This window comes from Rutidosis leptorrhynchoides, chromosome 10 (assembly GCF_046630445.1).
Source record: "Rutidosis leptorrhynchoides isolate AG116_Rl617_1_P2 chromosome 10, CSIRO_AGI_Rlap_v1, whole genome shotgun sequence".
Taxonomy (NCBI): Eukaryota; Viridiplantae; Streptophyta; class Magnoliopsida; order Asterales; family Asteraceae; genus Rutidosis; species Rutidosis leptorrhynchoides.
In genome coordinates, this window is record NC_092342.1 from 346,279,412 (window position 1) to 346,302,498 (window position 23,087).

General features: G+C 32.4%; 2 protein-coding genes and 1 pseudogene across 5 annotated transcripts; all 3 read right to left on the bottom strand.

Annotated features, from left to right (window-relative positions):
- Positions 1-1,508: 1,508 nt before the first annotated feature.
- Positions 1,509-4,843, bottom strand: LOC139871818 (3-hydroxyisobutyryl-CoA hydrolase-like protein 3, mitochondrial). 3 transcript variants are annotated; one of them, XM_071859556.1, is made up of 10 exons: positions 4,679-4,843; positions 3,989-4,090; positions 3,778-3,842; positions 3,566-3,700; positions 3,362-3,458; positions 2,860-2,989; positions 2,434-2,615; positions 2,209-2,336; positions 2,010-2,111; positions 1,509-1,819 (listed from the first exon to the last, which is right to left on the bottom strand). In XM_071859556.1, exons 1-10 carry the CDS (start codon positions 4,779-4,781, stop codon positions 1,718-1,720), a joined length of 1,146 nt encoding a protein of 381 aa, XP_071715657.1. In that variant the 5' UTR covers positions 4,782-4,843; the 3' UTR covers positions 1,509-1,717. The 3 variants fall into 3 exon arrangements, with proteins under 3 accessions (XP_071715657.1, XP_071715659.1, XP_071715658.1); XM_071859557.1 differs by having other exon boundaries at positions 1,510-1,819; positions 2,437-2,615; XM_071859558.1 differs by lacking the exon at positions 3,566-3,700.
- Positions 4,844-12,060: 7,217 nt separating this feature from the next.
- Positions 12,061-14,831, bottom strand: LOC139871450 (VIN3-like protein 1; annotated as a pseudogene).
- A 1,416-nt stretch (positions 14,832-16,247) lies between these two features.
- Positions 16,248-17,701, bottom strand: LOC139873549 (protein SODIUM POTASSIUM ROOT DEFECTIVE 2). Of its 2 annotated transcripts, none has more exons than XM_071861472.1 (3): positions 17,360-17,701; positions 17,125-17,200; positions 16,248-16,645 (listed from the first exon to the last, which is right to left on the bottom strand). In XM_071861472.1, exons 1-3 carry the CDS (start codon positions 17,549-17,551, stop codon positions 16,500-16,502), a joined length of 414 nt encoding a protein of 137 aa, XP_071717573.1. In that variant the 5' UTR covers positions 17,552-17,701; the 3' UTR covers positions 16,248-16,499. The 2 variants fall into 2 exon arrangements, with proteins under 2 accessions (XP_071717573.1, XP_071717572.1); XM_071861471.1 differs by having other exon boundaries at positions 16,248-16,651.
- Between the last annotated feature and the right edge of the window lie 5,386 nt (positions 17,702-23,087).

A 23,087-nucleotide genomic window follows, 5' to 3' on the forward strand; every position in this document is an offset into this window, starting at 1 on the left:
TAAAATTCAGAATAAGTTCCTAGAAACTAAACAATAGAGCCCTATTTATAATAGACTAATTCTACATAAACCCTAATTAACTCTCCTAATAAAAAACAAAGTTTCCTAATTTAAATTATTCCAGCAGATTTCTTTCTTTCTCTTCAAGTAAACCCTTTTACTTGTTCCTCAAGTTTTCATCCCACATCATTTTTATATGTGAAGGATGAGGGGATAATTAAATTACGGATAACGGAGTACTCTCTCCGTTTCCGTTTCATTACAAGTGATTACTTATTTTTTTTTTACAATCTTAAAAATATCACTAAGTATGTTTATATATGACTTAACAGTTAAAAAACAAATTAAATACTAAGTTAAGGTCTCATACGTATATATTTGTAAAATTTTAAAGTTCAAAACGCCATTTTCACAACGTCAAGATTCCGATGCTTACATTCAACACCGGCAGGGTGTTGACTTTAGTTGCATCCCGGATGTCTACTTTGCAAAATGGTGAAAACACTCTACGATACATCGTGCTCATATTACATTAACACAGTATTTTTATTAAGCTTTAGAAGTTGAGAACCATCTTTTACTTCTTAAATCTTCGGACTTCCAAGCAATCAGAATTATACTCTACTAAACTAACGGAATGACAATTTTCTAATTGCCTCACAAACAATGAAAAGTAAATTTTAAGTATTTAATGTGTTGATGGACGATCCATAAATATATATTGTCTCAATTTAAGTTTATGTTCCAAGTCTACCAATCATTTTCCAACACAAATACTTGGGTTGATACATTAATATATTTATTTCTAATGTCTAAATATAAGAGATCATTGAAAGATACTACAATTGCTTAGAATATTTGCTTGAGTTTCTATCCTCAATAGTATACTTAGCAATTGAGACTTATACTCTCAAATTTGAGTCAAATGGGTCAAACTTTAGGGTCAATTAGGTCTTAAAAAACATTTAGCCTCACAATATAAACCAAAACTTAAAAAAAGGTCTAATGAATTTTTCTCCAACTTATTGGGTCATATACAAAATATAAAAGAACGGGTCAAATGGGTATCAAATGCTAAATTTCAATAAATATAAACAGGTCTAATGAGTCTTGTGAATGGGTCAAATGGGTCGAGCATAACAAATTTTATCCATCAATTATTCATGAAAGCATTAATGGTTATATCAATTATTATGTATATTAATATTTTTTTTATAAATATAATAAAAATATTAATAACTAAAACAATATAATAAATGTGAAAAATCAAATGTAAAAGTATATTACCCGATTGACCTATTTGACCCATTACCCGTTTTGGCCTGTTACCCAAACCAATCCGACCTGACCCGTTTGGACCCGTTTAAATTTTTTTACCCGTTTGACCCATGACCCATTTCAACCCAAAACCGTTTTGACCCGTTACCCAAACCGACTCAACTTGACCCGCTTGCCAGGTATACTCAATATATAACAATTTTCGTTCATTTGATCCATGGTCAAATGTAGCTTAATGAATAAGCCTAATAGCTTTATCCCATGTGTTATTTCATATTGAAGTATTTGATCTACTACAAAGATCACTTAAGCGACAAATCGCAAAGTTGTGTCGAACATTAAAAAGGTTTTACAACATACACAATGAGGTACTCGTAAAAGCTAAAGTTCAAACCTTTCAACACTCCTAATGTAAATACTAAGGCCTCACTATTGCTATTCAAACTTTGAGTTCATCTGCCTCTGAGTCAAGAGGTTTAAACAGAGCTTCCACTTCACTTGTTTCAACTTCCTCTAAGCTTGATGGATTCCACTTTGGGTTCTAGTTCAGTTTTCAAGGACAAAACCGAAAAGTCAACAACATACAAAACTTTATACAAGTTAAGTGATTATCATTAATCATCATATATCATATAATAATTTGCTTTATATTACAAGCAATTTTTTTTTATTAATTTAAATTCAATTTTTTTTATTTGTTATAACAAGTTTTTGTAAAGGTTGTAGCAAACCTGATCCTTATCCACCAACACTGCCCTCACCCCTTCAGCAAAATCACTTCGCAGTGAAGACCTTAGAGCAATGCGGTATTCAGTTTTCATAACGCCATTTAACTGCATAAAACAAAAACCAGTATGTAACAAACAAATAAACATAAACATTTAATCTTAAAGAAAGCATGCATAGAACAATAATTATAAGGAAACTTACCCTGGATAGCTCATTTTCGTTAGTTTTGCACGCGGAGGCAACTTTCAAGAAGTAGTGTTGTGTAAGGAAAAGTGAAAATGGTGCACCTTTTTTAATCCCAAGAAGAGCATCTGTTGCCCACTGTGAAACTGCAAATTCAAATAAATAATATATTATTACTAAATAAAGAGACCCAACATTAGGTGTAAATGAACTGGTCGATTTCAGGGCTGATAATATTACTACTACCTGTTAAATCGGCATTTTGCTGATATTTTTCCAGCGCTTCCATTATTTCTTTAACAGATTTGTTTGCACCGAACGTTGAAACTATATGAGGCAGGAGTAATTTCAATCGGGACTCTGACTCAGGGTTGCTAGCGTATGTTGCTAATATTGTTTGGAGTTCATGATGTGGATCCTCAGAACTGTAACATGATACATATCACTTTGAAAAAGTTTCTTTACATATGGATAGTTCAACTATACAAATTGGTCCAACTGCACCAGATAAAAGCCTCTAATATACATATCCCTTGTGGATTTATTATTATTTGTTTTAATATGAAGGCCCAATTAAATCATAGAAGATCACTAAGGCAATATTTTTTAGCAAGATGGCTTATATAAATATCACAATATGAACATAAAAAAGGATGGCAGGAGATATACAAGGTAGCTGATAAGAGAGCCTCCTTAAGTAATCCCAGATTTGCAGACGGTACAAAGTGTGTTCCAAAACCTGCATAAAGTGCATCTGCTGGAGTTGATATCCTGTTTCCAGTGATTCCGAGATACGCACCTGTGAAAAACAGGCATTTTTTTAAACACATAAGAACACTAAGATGGGCATAATACTTTGGCAAACAGGTAAACGGGTAAACGGATAAGGTTTTCACAGTTCAGGCTACCCGGGGAAGGGGAGTATTTTTTAAATGTTGCAGATGTAAAATCTTTTTTGATAAATAGCTAAGTACATTAAACATTAAAACTGTATAACAAGTAGCAGAACTTCATAGCATGTACCAGAACAGAAATGTACAAATAATTATAAGTATGTATCCAAATTTTCAAAATGGATGTCCTATATTTTGTGTCTCCTTTTATTGTCAGTATCAATACTTCAATATAAATATAAACAGAAATAATTTCTAAGAAAAAGACGTTTACATACCAACTGATCCTTCTCCTGGACTTTGTGCTGCTATGTAAGCAAACCCAACATCCGGGAACAACCCAATTCCATTCTCGGGCATAGCAAGAAGAGTTTTCTGAAATAGTTTATCAATCATTAATCATTAATGTATAATATACAGTTAGTAATTAGTAATGATGTATGTTAAACACAAGCCCGTTGTCAACTTTAACGACAGTTTACCTCCGTTACAATTCTGTAACGGCCATGTCCAGATAGACCAATACCGAATCCCATCGTCACACCATCCATGAAGCTTATGTATGGTTTTTTGTAGTCAGATATTTTACATATAAGAGAATATTCAGCAGCAAATACCTGGTAAAATAGCATTCACATAATCACAACAAATGCTGATAAACAGGGCATTTCTAACACAACGAGCATTAAAAAACCTTTTTCACGAGAGGTGTGTTCTTGTCCTTTTGAATTTCTGCAACAACACCCTTAATATCCATTCCTGCATAAACATCGTCACGAAATGATTACCCAAAAAACTTTCCGTAAAACTCGTGCTTTTAGAGACAATCTAAACGAAGAACCAGAAATGCACATAACCAAATTTTATACACATAGTCCTTGCACATAAACTATGATTCTTGTTACCTGCTGAAAAAGCACGTGATGAGCTGCCTTCAACCAAAACACATTTCACCTTCGGATCCGTCTCCCATTCATCAAGATAGCTTTTATATCTTAAATCCATATCTGCAGTCAGCAAAATAAATCGTACCTAGTATAAGCTAACAAGCATAAAGCATTTAAATTTGAATCTCAATTATACAAAGCCAAATATATTGACTAAACCTAAAAAAAAAAAAAAAAAAAGACAAGTTAAGCAACATACTACATCAACAGGATTTATAACACGTAACCAATATAAGCATATCTAACTCCAACGTAATAAACTACTAGTCCAGTATATCAGAATCCCAATCTCCAAAACCTTCCATTGAGAACTATATTTCGTATAAAATGTCAATTTGTATCTTCCTAGAAGATACAAGACTAACAGTAAAATATATACAAATAACAACTATGATGCTAAAATCAAAAAAGTAGATGCTAATTTCTTTGTGAGACTAGACAATTACACAGGAAGACTAAATAAAACCTAGAGTATGAACAATATATACTGGACCATTACTAATGCGTAGAATACGACACTGTAAACGATTTAAGTACTGTACTACGTATTAGGAATGGAGATATTTAACAAGTGAATTCCATATATTCTCTATCTATAGCTGAATTTATATAATTAAAATAAACAATATTAAAAAATAAAAGTGTAACCTAGATTCATGGCGTTAAGAGCTTTAGGACGATCGAGAGTGATAATAGCTACACCGTTGGGTGATATGCTTCCTTTAACAAATTCATCGCCAGCTGCCATCATCTCGATTGTTTACTGTTTACACACACACACACACACAGGTAAACAGAGAGTTTTGGGAGTGAGGTTGAGGGAAGAGTGAAACACAACTGATAGATGTTCTTATACTATGAGAGTAGATCAAAATATTACAGCAAAACAGGATTTTTTTTATTATTCCGTAAATTATCAAAAATACACTTTTTTTTTTTTTTTCTTATTAAGTTTGTATCGAAATACATTAAAAAAAAAAAAAAAACTTGTCCAAAAACATTACTCCCTCTGTTAAAAAAAAAACAGGCCGCTTTAACTTTTCGTTGAATTTAATATATAATGATGAATTGTCTAATTTTACTTTCATTTAATTTAGTTATAAAAAGTAACTTATAAATTAATTGTTATATTTAAAGTTAAATTTTCAAAATTAAAAAGGACATAATTAGAAATATATATATATGAGGAATATTCAAATGAGACCAATTTTTAAGTTGAGATTCAAGGGACCAATCAGATTGCGACACGTGGCGCGATAATAACATGTGATTGGAAGAAAAAAAAATTAAATTTTTTTTTTTTGAAAAAAAAAAATCAAAAAATTTTTTTTCAAAATTTTTTTTTTCAATTTTTTTTCAATCACATGTGATTAAATTTGACATGCAGTAAATCACATGTGATTGGGCATGCCAATCACATGTGATTGTAAAACTCAATCACATGTGATTATTGCATGTCAAATTCAATCACATGTGATTGAAAAATAAAATTCAGTAAAATGACGAATAATGACGAATTTCACTAAATTTGTGCTAAAACCTTCAAACACCAAGTTTTGGATCAAAACTTGATCAAATCACCGAATTAAAGTCTAAAATTTTGAAGATATGATCACGAAACGCTAACAAACTTGATCAAATCACCGAATTAAAGTATGTTTCCGGTTGAATTTTTTTTTAAAAAATTGTAATTTTTTTAATCACATGTGATTGGATTTGATATGCAGAATCACATGTGATTGAGTTTCCCAATCACATGTGATTGGTTTTTACAATCACATGTAATTGGATTTGACATGCTAAATTTAAAAAAAAAAAAAAAAAATTTCATAAAATAAAATTTCGAAAATTTTTTTTTTTGAAAAAAATTTTAATTTTTTTTGAAAAAAAATTTAATTTTTTTTAATTTTTTAATGTTTTTTCCAATCACATGTGATTGTCGCGCCACATGTCGCGCTCTGATTGGTCCATTGAATTTCAAGCAAATTTTTGGTTTCAAGGGAATATATATATATATATATATATATATATATATATATATATATATATATATATATATATATATATATATATATATATATATGTATATATATATATATATATGTGTATGTATGGGCAGGAACAATGAGGAAGTAACCAATCGGGGGAAGCAAATTTTTTTTTTCTTCGTTTTTTTGGAATTTTTTTTCCCGGCATCAAGATCACACGAAAATATGAACATTTAGAAGAGACACTTCGTGATGAATGTTATTATTTAGGCGAGAAAACGATCGACAAAAATAACATTAAAGATAATATTGTTCGTGAAGAATATGAACGTTTTTTTTTCTTCATGTTTTGTGAAGTAAAATTTAGCCCAATTTAGAGTTTAGGGTTTAGGGTTTGGTGTTTTGGGTTTATTCCATAAACCCAAAACACCAAACCCAAAACCCTAAACTCTAAACCGTTGGTGTTAAAAACTCAATCTAAATCCTAAATCTAAACCCTAAATCTAAACCCTAAACCCTAAATTTCTAAACCCTAATATCTAAACACTAATATCTAAACCTCAATAGCTAAAACCTCAACATACGCTCGAAAAACACGATAATTGTTATATATTACTTCTTCGAGCGTTTTCCCGCCAAAATAAAAACATTTATCACAAAGTGTCTCTACTAAATGTTCATATTTTCATCTCATCTATAATGTTCGTGAACAAAGTTTTTTCAAAAAACGAAAAAAAAAGTTTTTGCTTTCCCCCGATTGGTTACTTCCCTCTTGATCCTACCACTATATATATATATATATATATATATATATATTTTTTTTTTTTGAAAGACAAACTCACACACACCATTAACACGAATATTTACAACCACGAATATGTAAAGATATTGAATTGAGTTGCTTCTAAATGAAAATAAATTGTTTGATAATTATTTTGAACGAATAATTGAATGATGTAAAATTGTTTTATTAATCTTTGACCAGAACAAAAACTATAATATAGTTGTTTAATAAGTGTTCTTGATATGGTTTAAAGAATATATTACATAAAATATAGATGTTTAATGGTTAAGAGATAGTTCTAGCTCTAAATGGTTAAGCATTGACCATTTGTCATTCAGATGTCAAAAACAAACGCGTTAAATGTTGCATAGTTCAGCATTCAACGATAAACTATTCAGTTAAGAGGTAAACAAACGCACCTTAAATTTAAAACAATTGTTGTTTTAGCGATTTGAGCTCAGTTGTTTAGAACTGAGAATATACTAAAACGAAGTCTTTCACATTTAGTCTGTATAAGATGATGGTGAGAAATTTTTGAGTCGAAACTTGGGGTTTCATTCAATAAATGGTTTTCAGGAAAGCAACAAGGATTGAAAAACTTTTATTTTCTTTAAGAGCCTAACTGGTCGTGACTTAAACTTAAGTATCTCTAAAATAAAGTGTGACGATCGCTCCAAATCCATATGGACAATACGTCATTCATTGATTTCATTGCGAGGTATTTGACCTCTATATGATACGTTTTGTAAACATTGCATTCTTTTAAAAAGGCACACCATAATGAATATTTAAATCAAAGGTTTTCGACATCTGATAATTTCTACATATATACAATCACTGTAAATAATAGTTTACAATAGTACTTCCGTTGACAATGCAGTCAAAATAAGATACATGGTGATGATTTGGTGAATGCAACGTTTCCTTGAAAAATATGCCATGTATGACTCCATGCACATAGCTTGTCTAACATATAAGCAAACAGCGGAAGACTTCTAGGAAACCTGAGAATAAACATGCTAACAAGTGTCAACACAAAGGTTGGTGAGTTCATAGTTTTAATGTTTCGTATAATCTGTATATAAAGGTGGATCACAAGATTTCAGTTGTTTCATCCAGAAACGTTTATCAAAATATTCTACAAGATTGAGCACCCTGGTAACTAAACTTAACGTATATATATTTTATACCCTTTGTATAATCATCTTAATAATACACGCAAACCAACGTGTACGCTTCTCAAATAGCATACGTCCGTTAAAAGGCTAGTGCTCTAGCTCGAACGGGGATATCAAGCCCTATGGATCCATATACTACTACTCGCGCCCACCAGTTTTTATAACCGGCAGTTACTAGTTACCAAAGCTAAGGGATTTTCGGTTCAAACTCGGTGTAGAATTTAGTATGTACTTGTATCCAGTGCGTTTAAAATAAAGCGCATGTATTCTCAGCCCAAAAATATAGATTGCAAAAGCAATTAAAAAGGGAGCAATGAAACTCACGCATATAAATATTGTAAATTAGTTAATAAAGGATTTGCATGTATTCTCAGCCCAAAAATGTAGAGAGTAAAAGGGATCATATGAAACTCACACAAAATCAGTTTTAGTATTTGTATCCATTTAGTAAAACAGTTTATAAAACTGCGCATGTATTCTCAGTCCGAAAATATGTATAAAAAGGGATCAATTGAACTCACACAAAATCAGTTTTAGTATTTGTATCCATTTAGTAAAACAGTTTATAAAACTGCGCATGTATTCTCAGCCCAAAAATATATGTAAAAAAAGGGATCAATTGAACTCACACAAAATCAGTTTTAGTATTTGTATCCATTTAGTAAAACAGTTTATAAAACTGCGCATGTATTCTCAGCCCAAAAATATATGTAAAAAGGGATCAAATGAACTCACACAAAATCAGTTTTAGTATTTGTATCCATTTAGTAAAACAGTTTATAAAACTGCGCATGTATTCTCAGCCCAAAAATATATGTAAAAAAAGGGATCAATTGAACTCACACAAAATCAGTTTTAGTATTTGTATCCATTTAGTAAAACAGTTTATAAAACTGCGCATGTATTCTCAGCCCAAAAATATATGTAAAAAGGGATCAAATGAACTCACACAAAATCAGTTTTAGTATTTGTATCCATTTAGTAAAACAGTTTATAAAACTGCGCATGTATTCTCAGCCCAAAAATATATGTAAAAAAAGGGATCAATTGAACTCATACAAAATCAGTTTTAGTATTTGTATCCATTTAGTAAAACAGTTTATAAAACTGCGCATGTATTCTCAGCCCAAAAATATATGTAAAAAGGGATCAAATGAACTCACTGTTTAATATTGATATACAATATTGTAGGAAAGCACGTAGACGCATCGGAGATGATAAACACGAGGTTTGATTCACAAAAATACCCCCGAACATTACCCATAATTTCCTTGGCAATAACCCATAATTTCCTTAGCTCTAGCTCGCTTGGAAACCATTTTGAAAGTTACTTGGACAGCACTCCGTCGTAATATTTTAGGTACATTTTTATTTTTGTATCGCAAAAATAATAATACTAATAATAAAAATAATAAGATTAATAATAATCTTATTATTAATAATAATAATAATAATAATAATAATAAATAAATAAATACGGAGTAAAAATAAATATCTGTGTGTGTGTTTGTGTGTGATTATCATCGAGCAAAACGAGCAATTTATAGCAATCAGAGCTGAAATCTATCCCCATGCGATCGCATGGGGTTTCTTCTATATGGCCATGCGATCGCATGGCCTCCAATTACAGCTCACATTTCTTTTGTTTTTTGTTTGTCGACATGAATAAATAAATATATAATATATATAATTTAAATAATTAATTATATATTATATTAAATTCACATGCATAGTTGATTTGTAATTTTAGTTCCGATAAGTCGTACGTCATCACTCAACTTATGTCCCGGTTCCGGTTTTTCAAATGTCCTTTTGTACGCTGAGAAAACTTGCATTTAACGTTTCGTGTCACATACATTTGTCAAAATATAGCCCTAAATTATCCCTAAATTATATCACTCAAATTATAACTTATACATTTGAGTGTTTTGGTCATTTACTTCTATAAATCATCGTCTCGCTATTTGTTAAAATACATTTTAAAATAGTGTTTTACTGTAGCAAAGTCAATTTTTACTGTAGCAATTCACTGTAGCAAAGTCAATTTCACTGTAGCAAATAGTGATTTTCGAAAACACTGTAGCATTTTGAGTAATGTGGCAATTTGAAAACACTGTAGCAAATTAGTGTTTTACTTGTTTATTTTAAACGTTTTAGTTCACTTATCTAAATATCAATCGAATTAACAAACGAATGTTACTATCGTTTACTAAATAACTTGAATTCATATATATATATATGCACATTAAGTTATATATATATATTGTTCGTGAATCATAGGGAACAGTCAAAGAATAATTGATTATATGAATATAGTTCCAAAACTGTCGTGACTCAATATTACAGACTTTGTTTATCGTGTCGGAAATGTTAATCATACAAAGATTAAGTTTAAATTTGGTCAGAAATTTTCGGGTCATCACATAAAGTTTGTCTTTAAAGTTTAGTTATCTGATTACAAGATTTCAAAAGCATTAACCGAGCGTCACTACGACAGAAGTCCATTACTTTGTATAAGGTGCTTTTTCGAAATCAATGATCGTTGTATTCAGTGTTATAAAAAACTCGATTACTCGCCGATTAATCCCCGATTAATCATTTTTAAGAGCAATCCGTTCCGATTTCAAAAAATTCGTTTAATTAAACAGTCAACGTCAATTGATGGGTTAAAATCGAATTTAGTAATCAAAGTCGGTCAAAGTAAAAAATAATTAACATTTTAACATGAATTTAAACTAGAACTTTATACTTTTGAGCAAAATTAATAATTTTAGACAATTATATTAAGGTTTATTTTTATATTTATGGTTTATTTCTATATTTACACATAATTTTTAAAATTTAATATTTAAATGTATAAAGTACAATCCGATTAATCCTCGATTAATTCCCGAATTACCGATTAATCCTTCTAAAGTTCTGACCGATTAATCCACGAATAGCGAATTTTGCAACCTTGGTTGTATCTTTTTAAGATATTTCTCGAAAGAACGGATTTAGAGTACACGGAGTCGTGGCTTTTTTTCGCCGTTTCCACAATCCGACGTCGGGGACGGTGGGAGTGCCGACTCCGTCCTGGCGTTTTCCCGGCGTTAAAGCTCGCCATTGGGCCTCACCGTTGCCATGGTAACGTTGGTTTGAAGCGTATGATTTTGAAATATATTCGTTATTCAACGAATTGGACACTGAACGATTTCCTTTGTTTTTGGCTTCAATGTTAAATCTCATTATCATGGAGGACATTGAAATTGGACACCGAGTTTGGTATTACGACTTCTTGTGCTCTTATTCATCACAATCTTTCGTAATCATGTACAACGTCAAATTCTCAAACATGGTGTTAAAGTCATTTTTTCATGTACAAGTGTACAACTACAAGTATACAACCATTCTCAATTCCATATTTTTTTAAACCATCACTTTTTATAAACCAAGATTCAAATCACTTTACAATTCAAAGATGATCAAAGGTACCTATATATATATAATGATAAATGTGCTTATGTTGCTAACACAATGCAAGTACATCGACATCTAATCGCTACATAGCTGAATAATAAATTTGACCTATTTTTATTAAATGTTGATTAATATAAAAAAAGAATGAAATTCAGAAATTTGATTATTGTCTACCAATTTATAAATTAAAATCTCACAGTCAAACAGATCACTGATCACAAAAGTTCAGCCACTGTATCCCTGTATAGATCATTTTTCCTGTCAACGAAGATTAAATTCCTACAAAATTCATCACTTTAGTAACAAGAAAAGGATGTATCACTAACCCAAAATTTGACTTCCAATGTACATAACTTGCTAAATGTCTTTATTAAAACGCTTAAATCACTATTAGTCGAATATAGTATTTTGATCGATTTAAGTCATTAGTCAAATACGATATATAAAACAAGTATCTGTATATGAACCAATCAATTTTGATCTTTCCTGGAAATGATTTTTTTCGACCCAGCACCTCTTGACTCATTACTTGACCCACCCAAATTGCAACCTCTAATAAGCACAAAATGAATGAAGTATCTAAGGGACTCTCTAAGCCCTATAAAGTGAATAGTAACAGGGTTAATGCCACAGCTTACTGCAGAATCCATTTCTTGGCCGCTTGATACAACTGTTCAGCCAAGCGAGTGAACCAACTGTTCAGCCAAGCTACATGGATCGTCAATTAGTATTTGAATGAATAAATGTGTTAACTACTCTGCGTTCCTGCTCAGTTGACCTCAAACTAAACCAAGTTAGCAGTTTTAAACTAAACTCTTGCTTTATATACCCTTGACACTCTAGCCACCGGATGATCTTCACACAATATTCAAAGTTTTTGTCTAAGCTACTAGATCCTCTTTTGTGGGTCCCAATCGGTGAGCCGTTAATCAGAGTGCTATCACAGTCTTCGAATGTGCCAGCTGGCCGTTTTCGGGTCCAGTTTTCAGATTCACCATTCTCTTCATCCCCAGAAGAATCTACTGGACCCACCACTATCTCTTCATTCAAATAAGACACACTAGCAATATTCAAGTCAAGCCCATGGTTAGTTTCGGCTTTGACCACTTTACTACTAAGTCCACTCAAGTCCGCACCCGAAGTACCGTCCAAGTAACCTTGTTCCTGGGCCCAAGCTAACCGTAAGATCTTTCCTAGTTCCCGAACTTTAAAACCCGAGTCAGATTCAACATCTTTTGCACCAGATGTTCCTTCATTATGAGGACCGATAACCGAGCCCGGGTTCTTATGAACTACTTCCACACTTCGGGTGAAACATTTAGCCTCTGAGTGACCTAAGTCGCCTTTTCCAGTGTAAGATACAACCCTAAACATGTACTCAGTGCAAGGATGCAAATTGGATATTAAAATTCTTCTTTGAGATCTTGGGAATGTTTTTACAAGATCTTTTGTGTGTGTTGACTCGGTTGTTTTAGAATACCATAACTTTAAATCCAATAATATCGTTCGAGAGTGATGTAGATAGTTCTATTAATACAAGCACCACTGAAGAAGCTGTTACTTCTTCAAATATGAATTTGCATGCTGCTGGAAGTGAGCGTTCTGAATGTGACAACACAGATCAAACGAGTAAATTTTAAAAAAATTTACATAAAAAAGAAAAAGGCCGAACATGTCAAGAGCTCCCTAAATTTGTAACTTTACCTAACATTCTAAACACTACCAGTTTGATCTGAACCAGTTTTGACCTATTACCCAACCCCCCATTTTGACACCTTAATTAAGAACAGGAAAACTGTTGGAGGTACCTTTGCTTTTCACGCTCGTACTGGATATGTTAGCATAAAAATCATCTGCCTTTTTAATAGCAGTTGAACAGTGCTTGAATTTCACCAGCAACAGTGAGCCTGCTTACAATTCCCCTGGCCGATTTGGCCGAGACTCCACTTAGCAGCCCAACCTTAGTTTCCAATTTGGTCTTTGCTTCTTTAACGATTTCATGGAGTACTTGAACCTTGATGTGCCATCCAAAAGTCTAAAGCTTAAATATATTCCGTGGCAGAGCCTATCAACACGTTGTGCGTCCTTAGCAATCATCAATTGCTTCTTCCAGTACCTACAACATATAATTTTCTATATAGAAAAACAGAAGGAACTGAAACTAGAGAACGATAACCAATTAGTAGCGGTTGCAATTTGGGCACGTTACTTGTGATCAACTAGGTTAGGGTTATGTTGCATAATCCTAATGATATAGATAAGCATTTAGAAACTTTTGAAGTTGTTACAGGTCAACCCAACCCATTCAAACACATACCAAAACCTGACATGTTTCGACCCGTCGGTCAACCCGCCCATTTTACCACCTCTACCAATGGACCTGTACTTTAGTATTGCATCAATGTATAAGCGTATGTAATAAAAAATACAAAAACTCACCCCAAGTAATCCTGAAACTTTACCACAAGACGCACAACAATAACTCCCATCTAGTTGCATCAAATGGCCAAGATTAACGACCCCTACTTTTCCATGCTGTAGGGCACATTCAATGTGGCACGACAAACCACATGATTCCTCGTTTCCAGAATCTGATGTGCATTCTAACCAAAGACTGGGATCCTTGTTATCATCAAACAAGTGGCAAATGCAGCAAGAACATCTCTTGCAGAAAGTGTCTGACCACTGGCGAAAATTAGAAGGGACAGAGGGGGGCAGCCGCCCCCAGTGGATTTGCAAATTTTAGTGCAAAAATTCTGGATTTTTCGATTTTGCCCCGGTGGAATTTTTTTTTCCTCCAAAGTGTTCATATGTTGTCCCAAAACCACCATATTTTGCCCCAAAAACTCCATATTTTCCCCAAAAACCCCCAAATTTTGTCCAAAAACCTCCGTATTTTGCCCCAAAACCTCCCAATTTTGCCCAAAAGAAGTTGCTACGTTCTTAGGAAATTTTTCGCCCCCGGTGAAAAAACTTTCCGCCACTGTGTCTGACGCAGATAAAACCGCTCTGCAAGCAGAGTTGTTGCAGATCCATGTATCTGAAACCTTTTTACCACCATTTGATTCTGTAGAAGGGGGAAACCGAACAGGATTTTTCACTTTTATACTTTGTTTCCTGGACAGCTGGCACTTGCGACTAGGCGATGCCTTCTTGGGATCAGGACTTTTTAAAAGTTTTATATTCAGTTTGACAGATGCTTTGACAAAGCTCGATGTCTGCTATATGGAAAACACATTTAGCTTAATCATAACTTATTCACACAATCCTCTTCATACATGCATTGTTAAATATTAATTAAATACATATATAAAAAAAAATGCATAACAATAGTCAACATATCATTAATTACATAAACAAACGCAAAAGATCACAGCTTTCCAACATGACATTATGACAATGCATACAATATAGCAGAATATACAGATTCAACAAATTTAATGGATCTGAAAGAGAAATACGTACAATACGATCAATAATCCATACACGATAATACCTATAAATACATCATATGTATATGTATGTATATATTGTCATAAAGATGGTAGTTAGTCGTTACGGAGGTTGTGAGGTTGTTAGTCGTTAGGGTTTTTGATTACGGAGGTTGTGAGGTTATTTTTATTTGAACAAAAAGAATAAAAATTAAAAACAAAAATCAGAGACTTTTTACGAGTTTGTGAGAAATTTTGTTGAATACTTTTTTAACGGGGAAGCTGAGAAGTGTTTGATACATCACGCGAGCAAAAAGCGCGTAAAAATAGATTTAGTTAAAAAGGAAAGCAGTTGGTGCTGGACAGGAAAACGTAGACCTAACGTTTGACTTTAATGCTTGTAAGGTTTTTAAGCAGACGCTGTGTAGGCGCGTGGTTAAACAGTTACGTCTTACTCAATTGATTTTGAACTTGAGTATTGATGAGGCGTTTAGAGGAGGAGTATGTAATGTTAGCCTGTTAGGTTGTCGAGTATTAGTTCCAAGCTATGGCAAGCCGTTGAGTTGTGTTCATATTTAATTTGGTGGAACCGCAATCAAAAGGTATTCGCGAATAAATGTTGGACCGAACCAAATGCTCTATTGGAAATACAATTAAAATCGTTAGAATGGATATCTAAACGCTTCAAACGGAAGAAAATCTAGTTGATCTCATGGCAAAGCCTTGTTCATGCGAACGTCATGTCTAAGTATGGTTAGTGCTGTATGTTGCCTCCTTTGCAGCATGTGTAAAAAACCAACATGTCCTGCATGTATTCATGTTCGTAGTTTAGATTGTTGCTATTGTACTTGGACTGATGTAAGGGGTTATCCTTCCGTTCGTTTGGTATTTTAATGAAATGGTTGCTTTTAAAAAAAAATAATAATAAAAAAAAAAATTAAATATTATCTATATATATTATCCATATCCATGTATACTAATTATCATGAGAATGACACTATTCACGATGGCAAAATTGAAATTACCTTCAACTTTGAGGGTGTTTTAGTATTTAGGCATTTTGAAAAAAAATCTTCCCTTTTCTTTACAACCTTTTTTTACTTTTCTTTTCATTCTGTTTTTAAAACGTTCAATTAACTCACCGCTAACCGACAAACAATATCAACCGTTAGTGGACCGAGACCATCCCGCAGCGAAGTGCGGGTTTGTTTTCCTCGTTATATTCGATAATCAAATTCAAAGGTTAAAGTGTTCAACGCATTTTGTCATTTGGTATAGGTTCGGGCTAAATACATAACTACACTTAATAGATATGGGCTTCAAAAGGCTCAAGCCCGTAACATAACTAAAACAATGATACATAAATGAGCTGGGTTAATACATTACTCGTACCCCCAGTATTCTTTTCTTTTGGACTATCAAAACATACGAGTAATCACTAATTCACTAATCACAAATAACAACAATATATTATAAAATATACAAATGGGGGAAACCTTAGATACGAAATAACACAGTTCGATTTTCCTTAATGACGAATTTGCCCGACCCCAAAAATGTCTAAAACGACATTATTTTGGATGTTACATATTAATACCGTCATTTGAATATTTGACATGTATAAATATATTAAGATGATGATGTGATTGAAATTGGTGCAGTCCAAAGTTGTGCATTTTTAACCTTAGAAACACTCTCCAACACCTCAAATGGAACAATGTCTCCCATTACAATCACCATCTTGGTTTCCAAATCCACTTGATAAGATGTCACCCCTGTTACTTTTTTTTTTTTTTTTTTTTATCACCAAAATAAAATTTTATTATCATTATTGGGAAGATAACGCATCAAAAACTATTTTCTAGTTTCCTAGCTTTACTAAAAAGAAAAGCTAAAATATATGTTAAGAATCAATTATAACCATCTCAAAATAATCTAGTTACTGTAGCCCTAATTTTTTCACAAAAAATATCATGTTCAAACCTCATTAACTGCCAATTTTGAGGTGACCAAAGAAAGTTCTTGGAAAATAATTTCAGAATAATTCAATTAGATCGCGTATATCTATATAAAAAATATTTTCTATCCCCAAATATCGTAAATAGGTAATGCTTTATCCATTTACCCGTTTAAAAACATGATCGGTTTTAATCTTTCATTCATGTTTTCCCCTAGAATTTGAGTAGGTCATATTTTTCTGTAAGTAGAGAAACCAAATGATAGGAAATATGAAAACAATTATCAAAAATGTTACCTTCCATCTTTGATAAATGTCTTTGTACTTTTCTTGAACAACCATTGCAATGCATGGACACCCTTAACACCACCATCTATACACATGTATTATATGCAATGTAAGTTTTACATTAAAAAATATGCAAACTCAAAACACAAGTGAACATAATCAATCATTCATTATTAAGTTTTCAACAATTATTACCTTATGATAGAGAACTAGATATCGAAAATAACGGAATTCAAGAAAATACCTTTGGCTTTAGAAAGAAGGCAAGAGTTTGAGGTTTATCGGAAGCATCTTTAGACTGATCAACAAGTGGTTCGAACTCGATATCATCTTGTATTCCGAAATTGTTTATGCAACAAAGACAAGAACTTGCACCACCATTTGATAGACAAAAACTATCTAAAAACCTGCCAAAACTCATCATCTTCTTCCCCATATCTTTTAATTAAACAAAGCAATTATACCATATGAAAAGACAAGATTTTGAGAGGTGAGTATGTATAGATACTTGTTTGGGATTGACCCGAAAAAAGTGTGGGGAGAAAATGGGTCAAGACCCAAGTTTCAAGGTTAGATAAATGTGTGTGTTTGGATATTAAGGGTGTTGTTTTATAGTTGTAACATATACAATATAATACTCCGCGGAATATATAATAATATTTACTTCATATAATATAATATGATGAAATTAGCTAGTAAGTTTTATCATGTGATGAGGTACAAAAGACAAGTGAGGGGGCATCTAGGTTCATGTGGTTATGTGCTCTATTATTGGAGCCAATAAGAATTACTACTACGTATATGTTTGTAATCTTTGCATATCTCACATGACCAAGTTGTAAAGAATACATAGAGTGCGAAGACACAAGTGCCAAAGCTTAAAATATATTTATATTATATATACTCAAAATTCATTATCAAAATATATAAAGTAGCAACAAATTATAAGTTGCCATATCATCATCAATATATATATATATATATATATATATATATATATATATATATATATATATATATTACATTTTCTTTTTGCTAAATATTTGATACGTGGAAAAAATCTAGGGTAATTTTTTTTTTTTTTATCTTTTCTCTCTCTTTGAAAGGCGATTTGGGTGCGAATTCAATTTTTAACCATTTTTAGGTTTTTTCAAGCTTTCCTTCTAATTTTCATCACTCTTTCATCCCGATAATCACCTCTACTCACTCCAATCATGTAAATCTTCCATGAGAGGCGGTTAATTGGAGTTATCATGCAACCTACACGTAAATCTTCGCAGAGATCTGTAAAAATTCCGAATAAATTCGACAATTCAATTCATGGATTGGCGAAGAAAACTGGAGCTCCAATTACATCAACGAGTGTGAATTTGACAGGTGATTCAAATGCTATCGGTGGTAGTGGTAAAGGAAAGACGAATTTGGAGAATTTGAGTTGCCCTAATTCGGTGAATAAAGAGGAACCTGTGCCAGCGGTTGTTGTTGAGAAGATTATTGGTGAATCTGATAAAATCAATGTAAGTATTGATAATAATAGTCCTGTTAAGGCTACTGTTTATCATAATTCTGTGAATATTAGTCCTGTGAATACTGCTAATGTGCAACCAGATAAGATGTCATATGCTAAGGTTGTGAATGATGATAAAAGTAATATCAACAGAAATCTGACATTCATTCCTCCTTCTATTGACGAGGATGGTAATGAGTTTGTGATATTTGAGGAAGAATATGTACAGGAGAGTAGCAAAAAGTGGAAAAATACTGCTTGTGGTTATTTTGTAGGACATGATATGCCTTACAGTACGCTTAACTACAACTTAAGGAGGATGTGGAACAGATTTGGTTTGAGGGATATTATCATGGATGGACAGAAGGTTTGTTACTTTAAATTTGGTACTTTGGAAGGTATGAATCAGGTTATTGAGGCTAGCCCATGGATGGTAAATGGAAGGCCTCTTTTAGTTCAAAAATGGAATCCTGAAGACTGTGTTGAAAAAATTGATCCTGTGAAGCTGCCAGTTTGGGTCAAACTGTCTAATGTTCCACTTGAAGCATGGAACTCTAAAGGACTTAGTACTATGGCTAGCAGACTTGGTAAGCCTTTGATGATGGATAATATGACTGCTTCAATGTGTCAAAAGGGAGTTGGTAGAGCAGGATATGCTAGTATTATGGTTGAAATGGAGGCTGCCAAGGGTTTTGCAGATTGTATTCATATTCACTATCAAGACAAAGATAAGAATGTTAAAGGAGTAAAAAAAGTGAAAGTTGACTATTCTTGGAAACCAAGCCTTTGTAGCCATTGTGAGGTGTTTGGACATGATTTCAAGGTGTGCAAGAAGAGACCAAAAACAGAAGAAGAGTTGAAAGTTAAAGAGGATGAGATGAAAGTTGATAAAGATGGTTTTAAGGAAGTACAGTATAAGAAAAAAGTTGTTCAAATTAAAGATAATGGGAAGCAAAAAGCAGCTGAGCAGTCTAAGAAAGGGGATAATCATGCTTATATGCCAACAAAAGACAAAAAGCCTGCTAATAAATGGAAACTTAATGATAATGTGAAACATGCTTTTCAACAGAGTGTGAATAAGTATGCTGTACTTGATGAAGATAATGAATATGATGAGTTAGAAGATGTTATGGTAGATAAGAGGAAGATTGTTGATAGGTATATAGCAAAAAGGCAAAAGCCAACTGATAAGGAAATGAGTAATTGGTCTTATGATATGGTAACCTATTTTAAGCTTGAATTGGAAGCTTTGAAGAGAAAGCAGAATAAGGATAGTGATGTGGAAGATATCTTATCTGATGGGGATGCCAATGATACTGTGTTGGCAAATGAATTGGAGGGTTTGGACAATGAGGTATTGAAGTGATTCAGTACTTTTTCTCTCATATTCTAATGATGAAGGATTTGAAAATTACAGCTTGGAATATTCGTGGTATGTCTAATGATGATAAGCAGAATGAGGTGAAGAAATTCATTAAGGATGAGAGGCTAATGTTCTGTGCTATTCTTGAAACTCATCTAAAGCATAAGAATATTACTTCTATTTGTTGCAATGTATTTGGTAATTGGAATTGGCAGTCAAATGTGAGATATAGTGCTAATAGCTGTAGGATTATTGTTGGATGGGATACTAATGCTGTTAAGGTTATGGTTATTAGTATATCTAGACAAGCTATGTTATGTCTAGTGGAAGCTATTGATTCTCAAACCAAATTCTATTGCAGTGTGGTGTATTGATGTTAAAGCGAAGGGGTACAAAATACTATTAATTTTTACTAGGAAAAACTATTAAATACGATACAATTTTACACAAGTTATTTATTTATTTATAGAGTGGATATACCTAAACGTTGCTACAACACTTATAGGCAGTGTACCTAATCGTACAGTAGTGTAGTTTTTAGTAAGTCCGGTTCGTCCACAGGGAACTAGCCAAGTTTAACACTATATTATTTGTAAATATATAAATATATATAAGTAGTATTATTATTATAAAAGGGGGTTTTTACCGTTTAATGACCGGTTTGTCAATTTTAAAACTTTAGTCGCAGTTAAAACCTAATGTAAAATATTAAAAATAAAAATAACTTAATTTAAAGCGTAAAGTAAATGACAATAATTAAAGTACGATAAATAAAAATGCGATAAATAAAATGACAATAAATAAAATTGCGATAATTAAAAAGTACGATAATTAAAAGTGCAATTAAATAAAATGACAGTAAATAAAAGTGCGATAAAATATGAAATAAAGGAATTATGCTTATTTAAACTTCCATAATCATGATGTTCGACGTGTTGTTTTTTAGTTTAGTACCATGGGTTAATTGTCCTTTGTCCTGAATTATTTGATATGTCCATACGGTTTTGTCCATAATAGTCCATCAGTCATAAATATAAAGTGCGAGGGTCTTCGTCAAATTATCCTTATACCCGAAGTCAAATATTCCAACTAATTGGGGATTCGAATTGTAACAAGGTCTTAATACTTTGTTTAATGAATACACCAGGTTATCGACTGCGTGTAATCCAAGGTTTTATTACTTTGTTAACAATTACACCAATTACCCTTGAATGTAATCCACCCCTGTTTTAATGAGTCCATTAACTATTAATCCATTCCCGTGTCCGGTCAAATGAATAATTATTGGTATTTATAGATATTCCGCCCACCGTACCCAGTCAAGCGTATGTGGTTAAATATAAATACGTCAAATTATAAGTCTATATATTAAATTAACGAGGTATCATTTAGTTAATATAAAGCCCATTAATAGCCCATAGTCTAATTTTCACAAGTGTCGTTCTTTTATCCAAACCCCAATTATGGTCCAAAGCCCAATTATCCAATTTTAATATTTAGCCCAACATCACGATTACTTCGGCATTAAATAAGCATAATAATAACTTAGCTACGAGACATTAAATTAAAAAGGTTGAACATAACTTACAATGATTAATAATAGCGTAGCGTTACACGGACAGAATTTTGACTTACACACTTACAACATTCGCTAACATACCCTTATTATTATTAATCTTAAATTAAAATTAAAATTAAAATTAAAATTATAATATATATATGTATATATATATATATATATATATATATATATATATATATATATATATATATATATATATATATATATATATATATATATATATATATATATCAGAGAGTGAGATTGAAAAAGTGGTACAAAACTCGGCAGATTTCGTGGCCTTTTATAGGCAGATTCTGAAATGACTGCTCCGCTATCGCGAAGCAATTGTGCCTTCCAGCTCCGAGATCGCGAAGGCACGCCTTCCAGTTCACCAACTTTTTGCCATTTGCTTGTCGACGTTATATTATATAATATAATATATATATAATTTTATATAATTATTTATATATTATATTATATTCTTGTGCATAGTTGACTTGTAATTTTTGGTCCGTTGCGTCACGTGCTGAAAGTTGGTTCATGTCTCGGTTCCGGATTTTCGAACGCCTTTTCGTACGATTTAATATCTTGTACTTTGCGTTTCACAACTTGTACTCTTGTCATTTTTAGACGTTTCTCATCAATAAATTGAACCACTTTAATTGTACTTTGTACTTTTTAGCTTTTTGGTCATTTGCGTCTTCAAATCGTCGAATCTGTCTTTTGTCTTCTCCTTTTATTATTTAAACGAATATCACTTGTAAATAGAACAATTGCAACTAAAAGCTTGTCTTTCTTGAGGGATAATGCTATGAAATATATGTTCGTTTTTAGCATTATCAAATATTCCCACACTTGAGCGTTGCTTGTCCTCAAAGAATATAGTCTTGAAATAAAAACACTAGAATCACTTCTTTATTCTTCACACTTTGTACATCAGTGATTTCCATACGGCGGTATGAACAATGGTAGTAACGATGTGGTTTACAATCCCAGTTGACTATGAAAATTTAGATCCTTTAAGGAAATTGGATCTTAATGAAAACATTTGATCTTTTGAAAATTAAATCTAGCTTTTACCCTAGATACGTTTTCCGGAATAACCCTTCACCGGTGTTTGCAAATTGTTTTTGTGGGTTTGGTGGGTTTCAGATTTGAAAATTTTAGCTCAAAACTTGTGGTTTTGTGTCACCCACTTGCTAACCTTGTATTGGGAAAGCAACACGTCCAGTATACTTGCTCCGTATATTACCTTTCGGTAAACTACCGTTCGGTTATAAAGGAAAGCGTTGAACAAGCAAATGTTAAGGCAATGTCCCGTGACATGCTTTTGATTATGGTCTATATCGTGTCGGATGCAATTACTATCCTTTGTAGGAGCAATAGTAAAAATCACCCTATAGTTTTTCGGTCTGGCATAAGGTCCTGTCTTTGACCATGCTATGTAACCACCGTTCTTACGGTTGACACCCGATTTGGTTCAGTTGACCTAATGAATTCCAGGTGAATTCCTAGGATTTTACGTTCAATGGTAATGA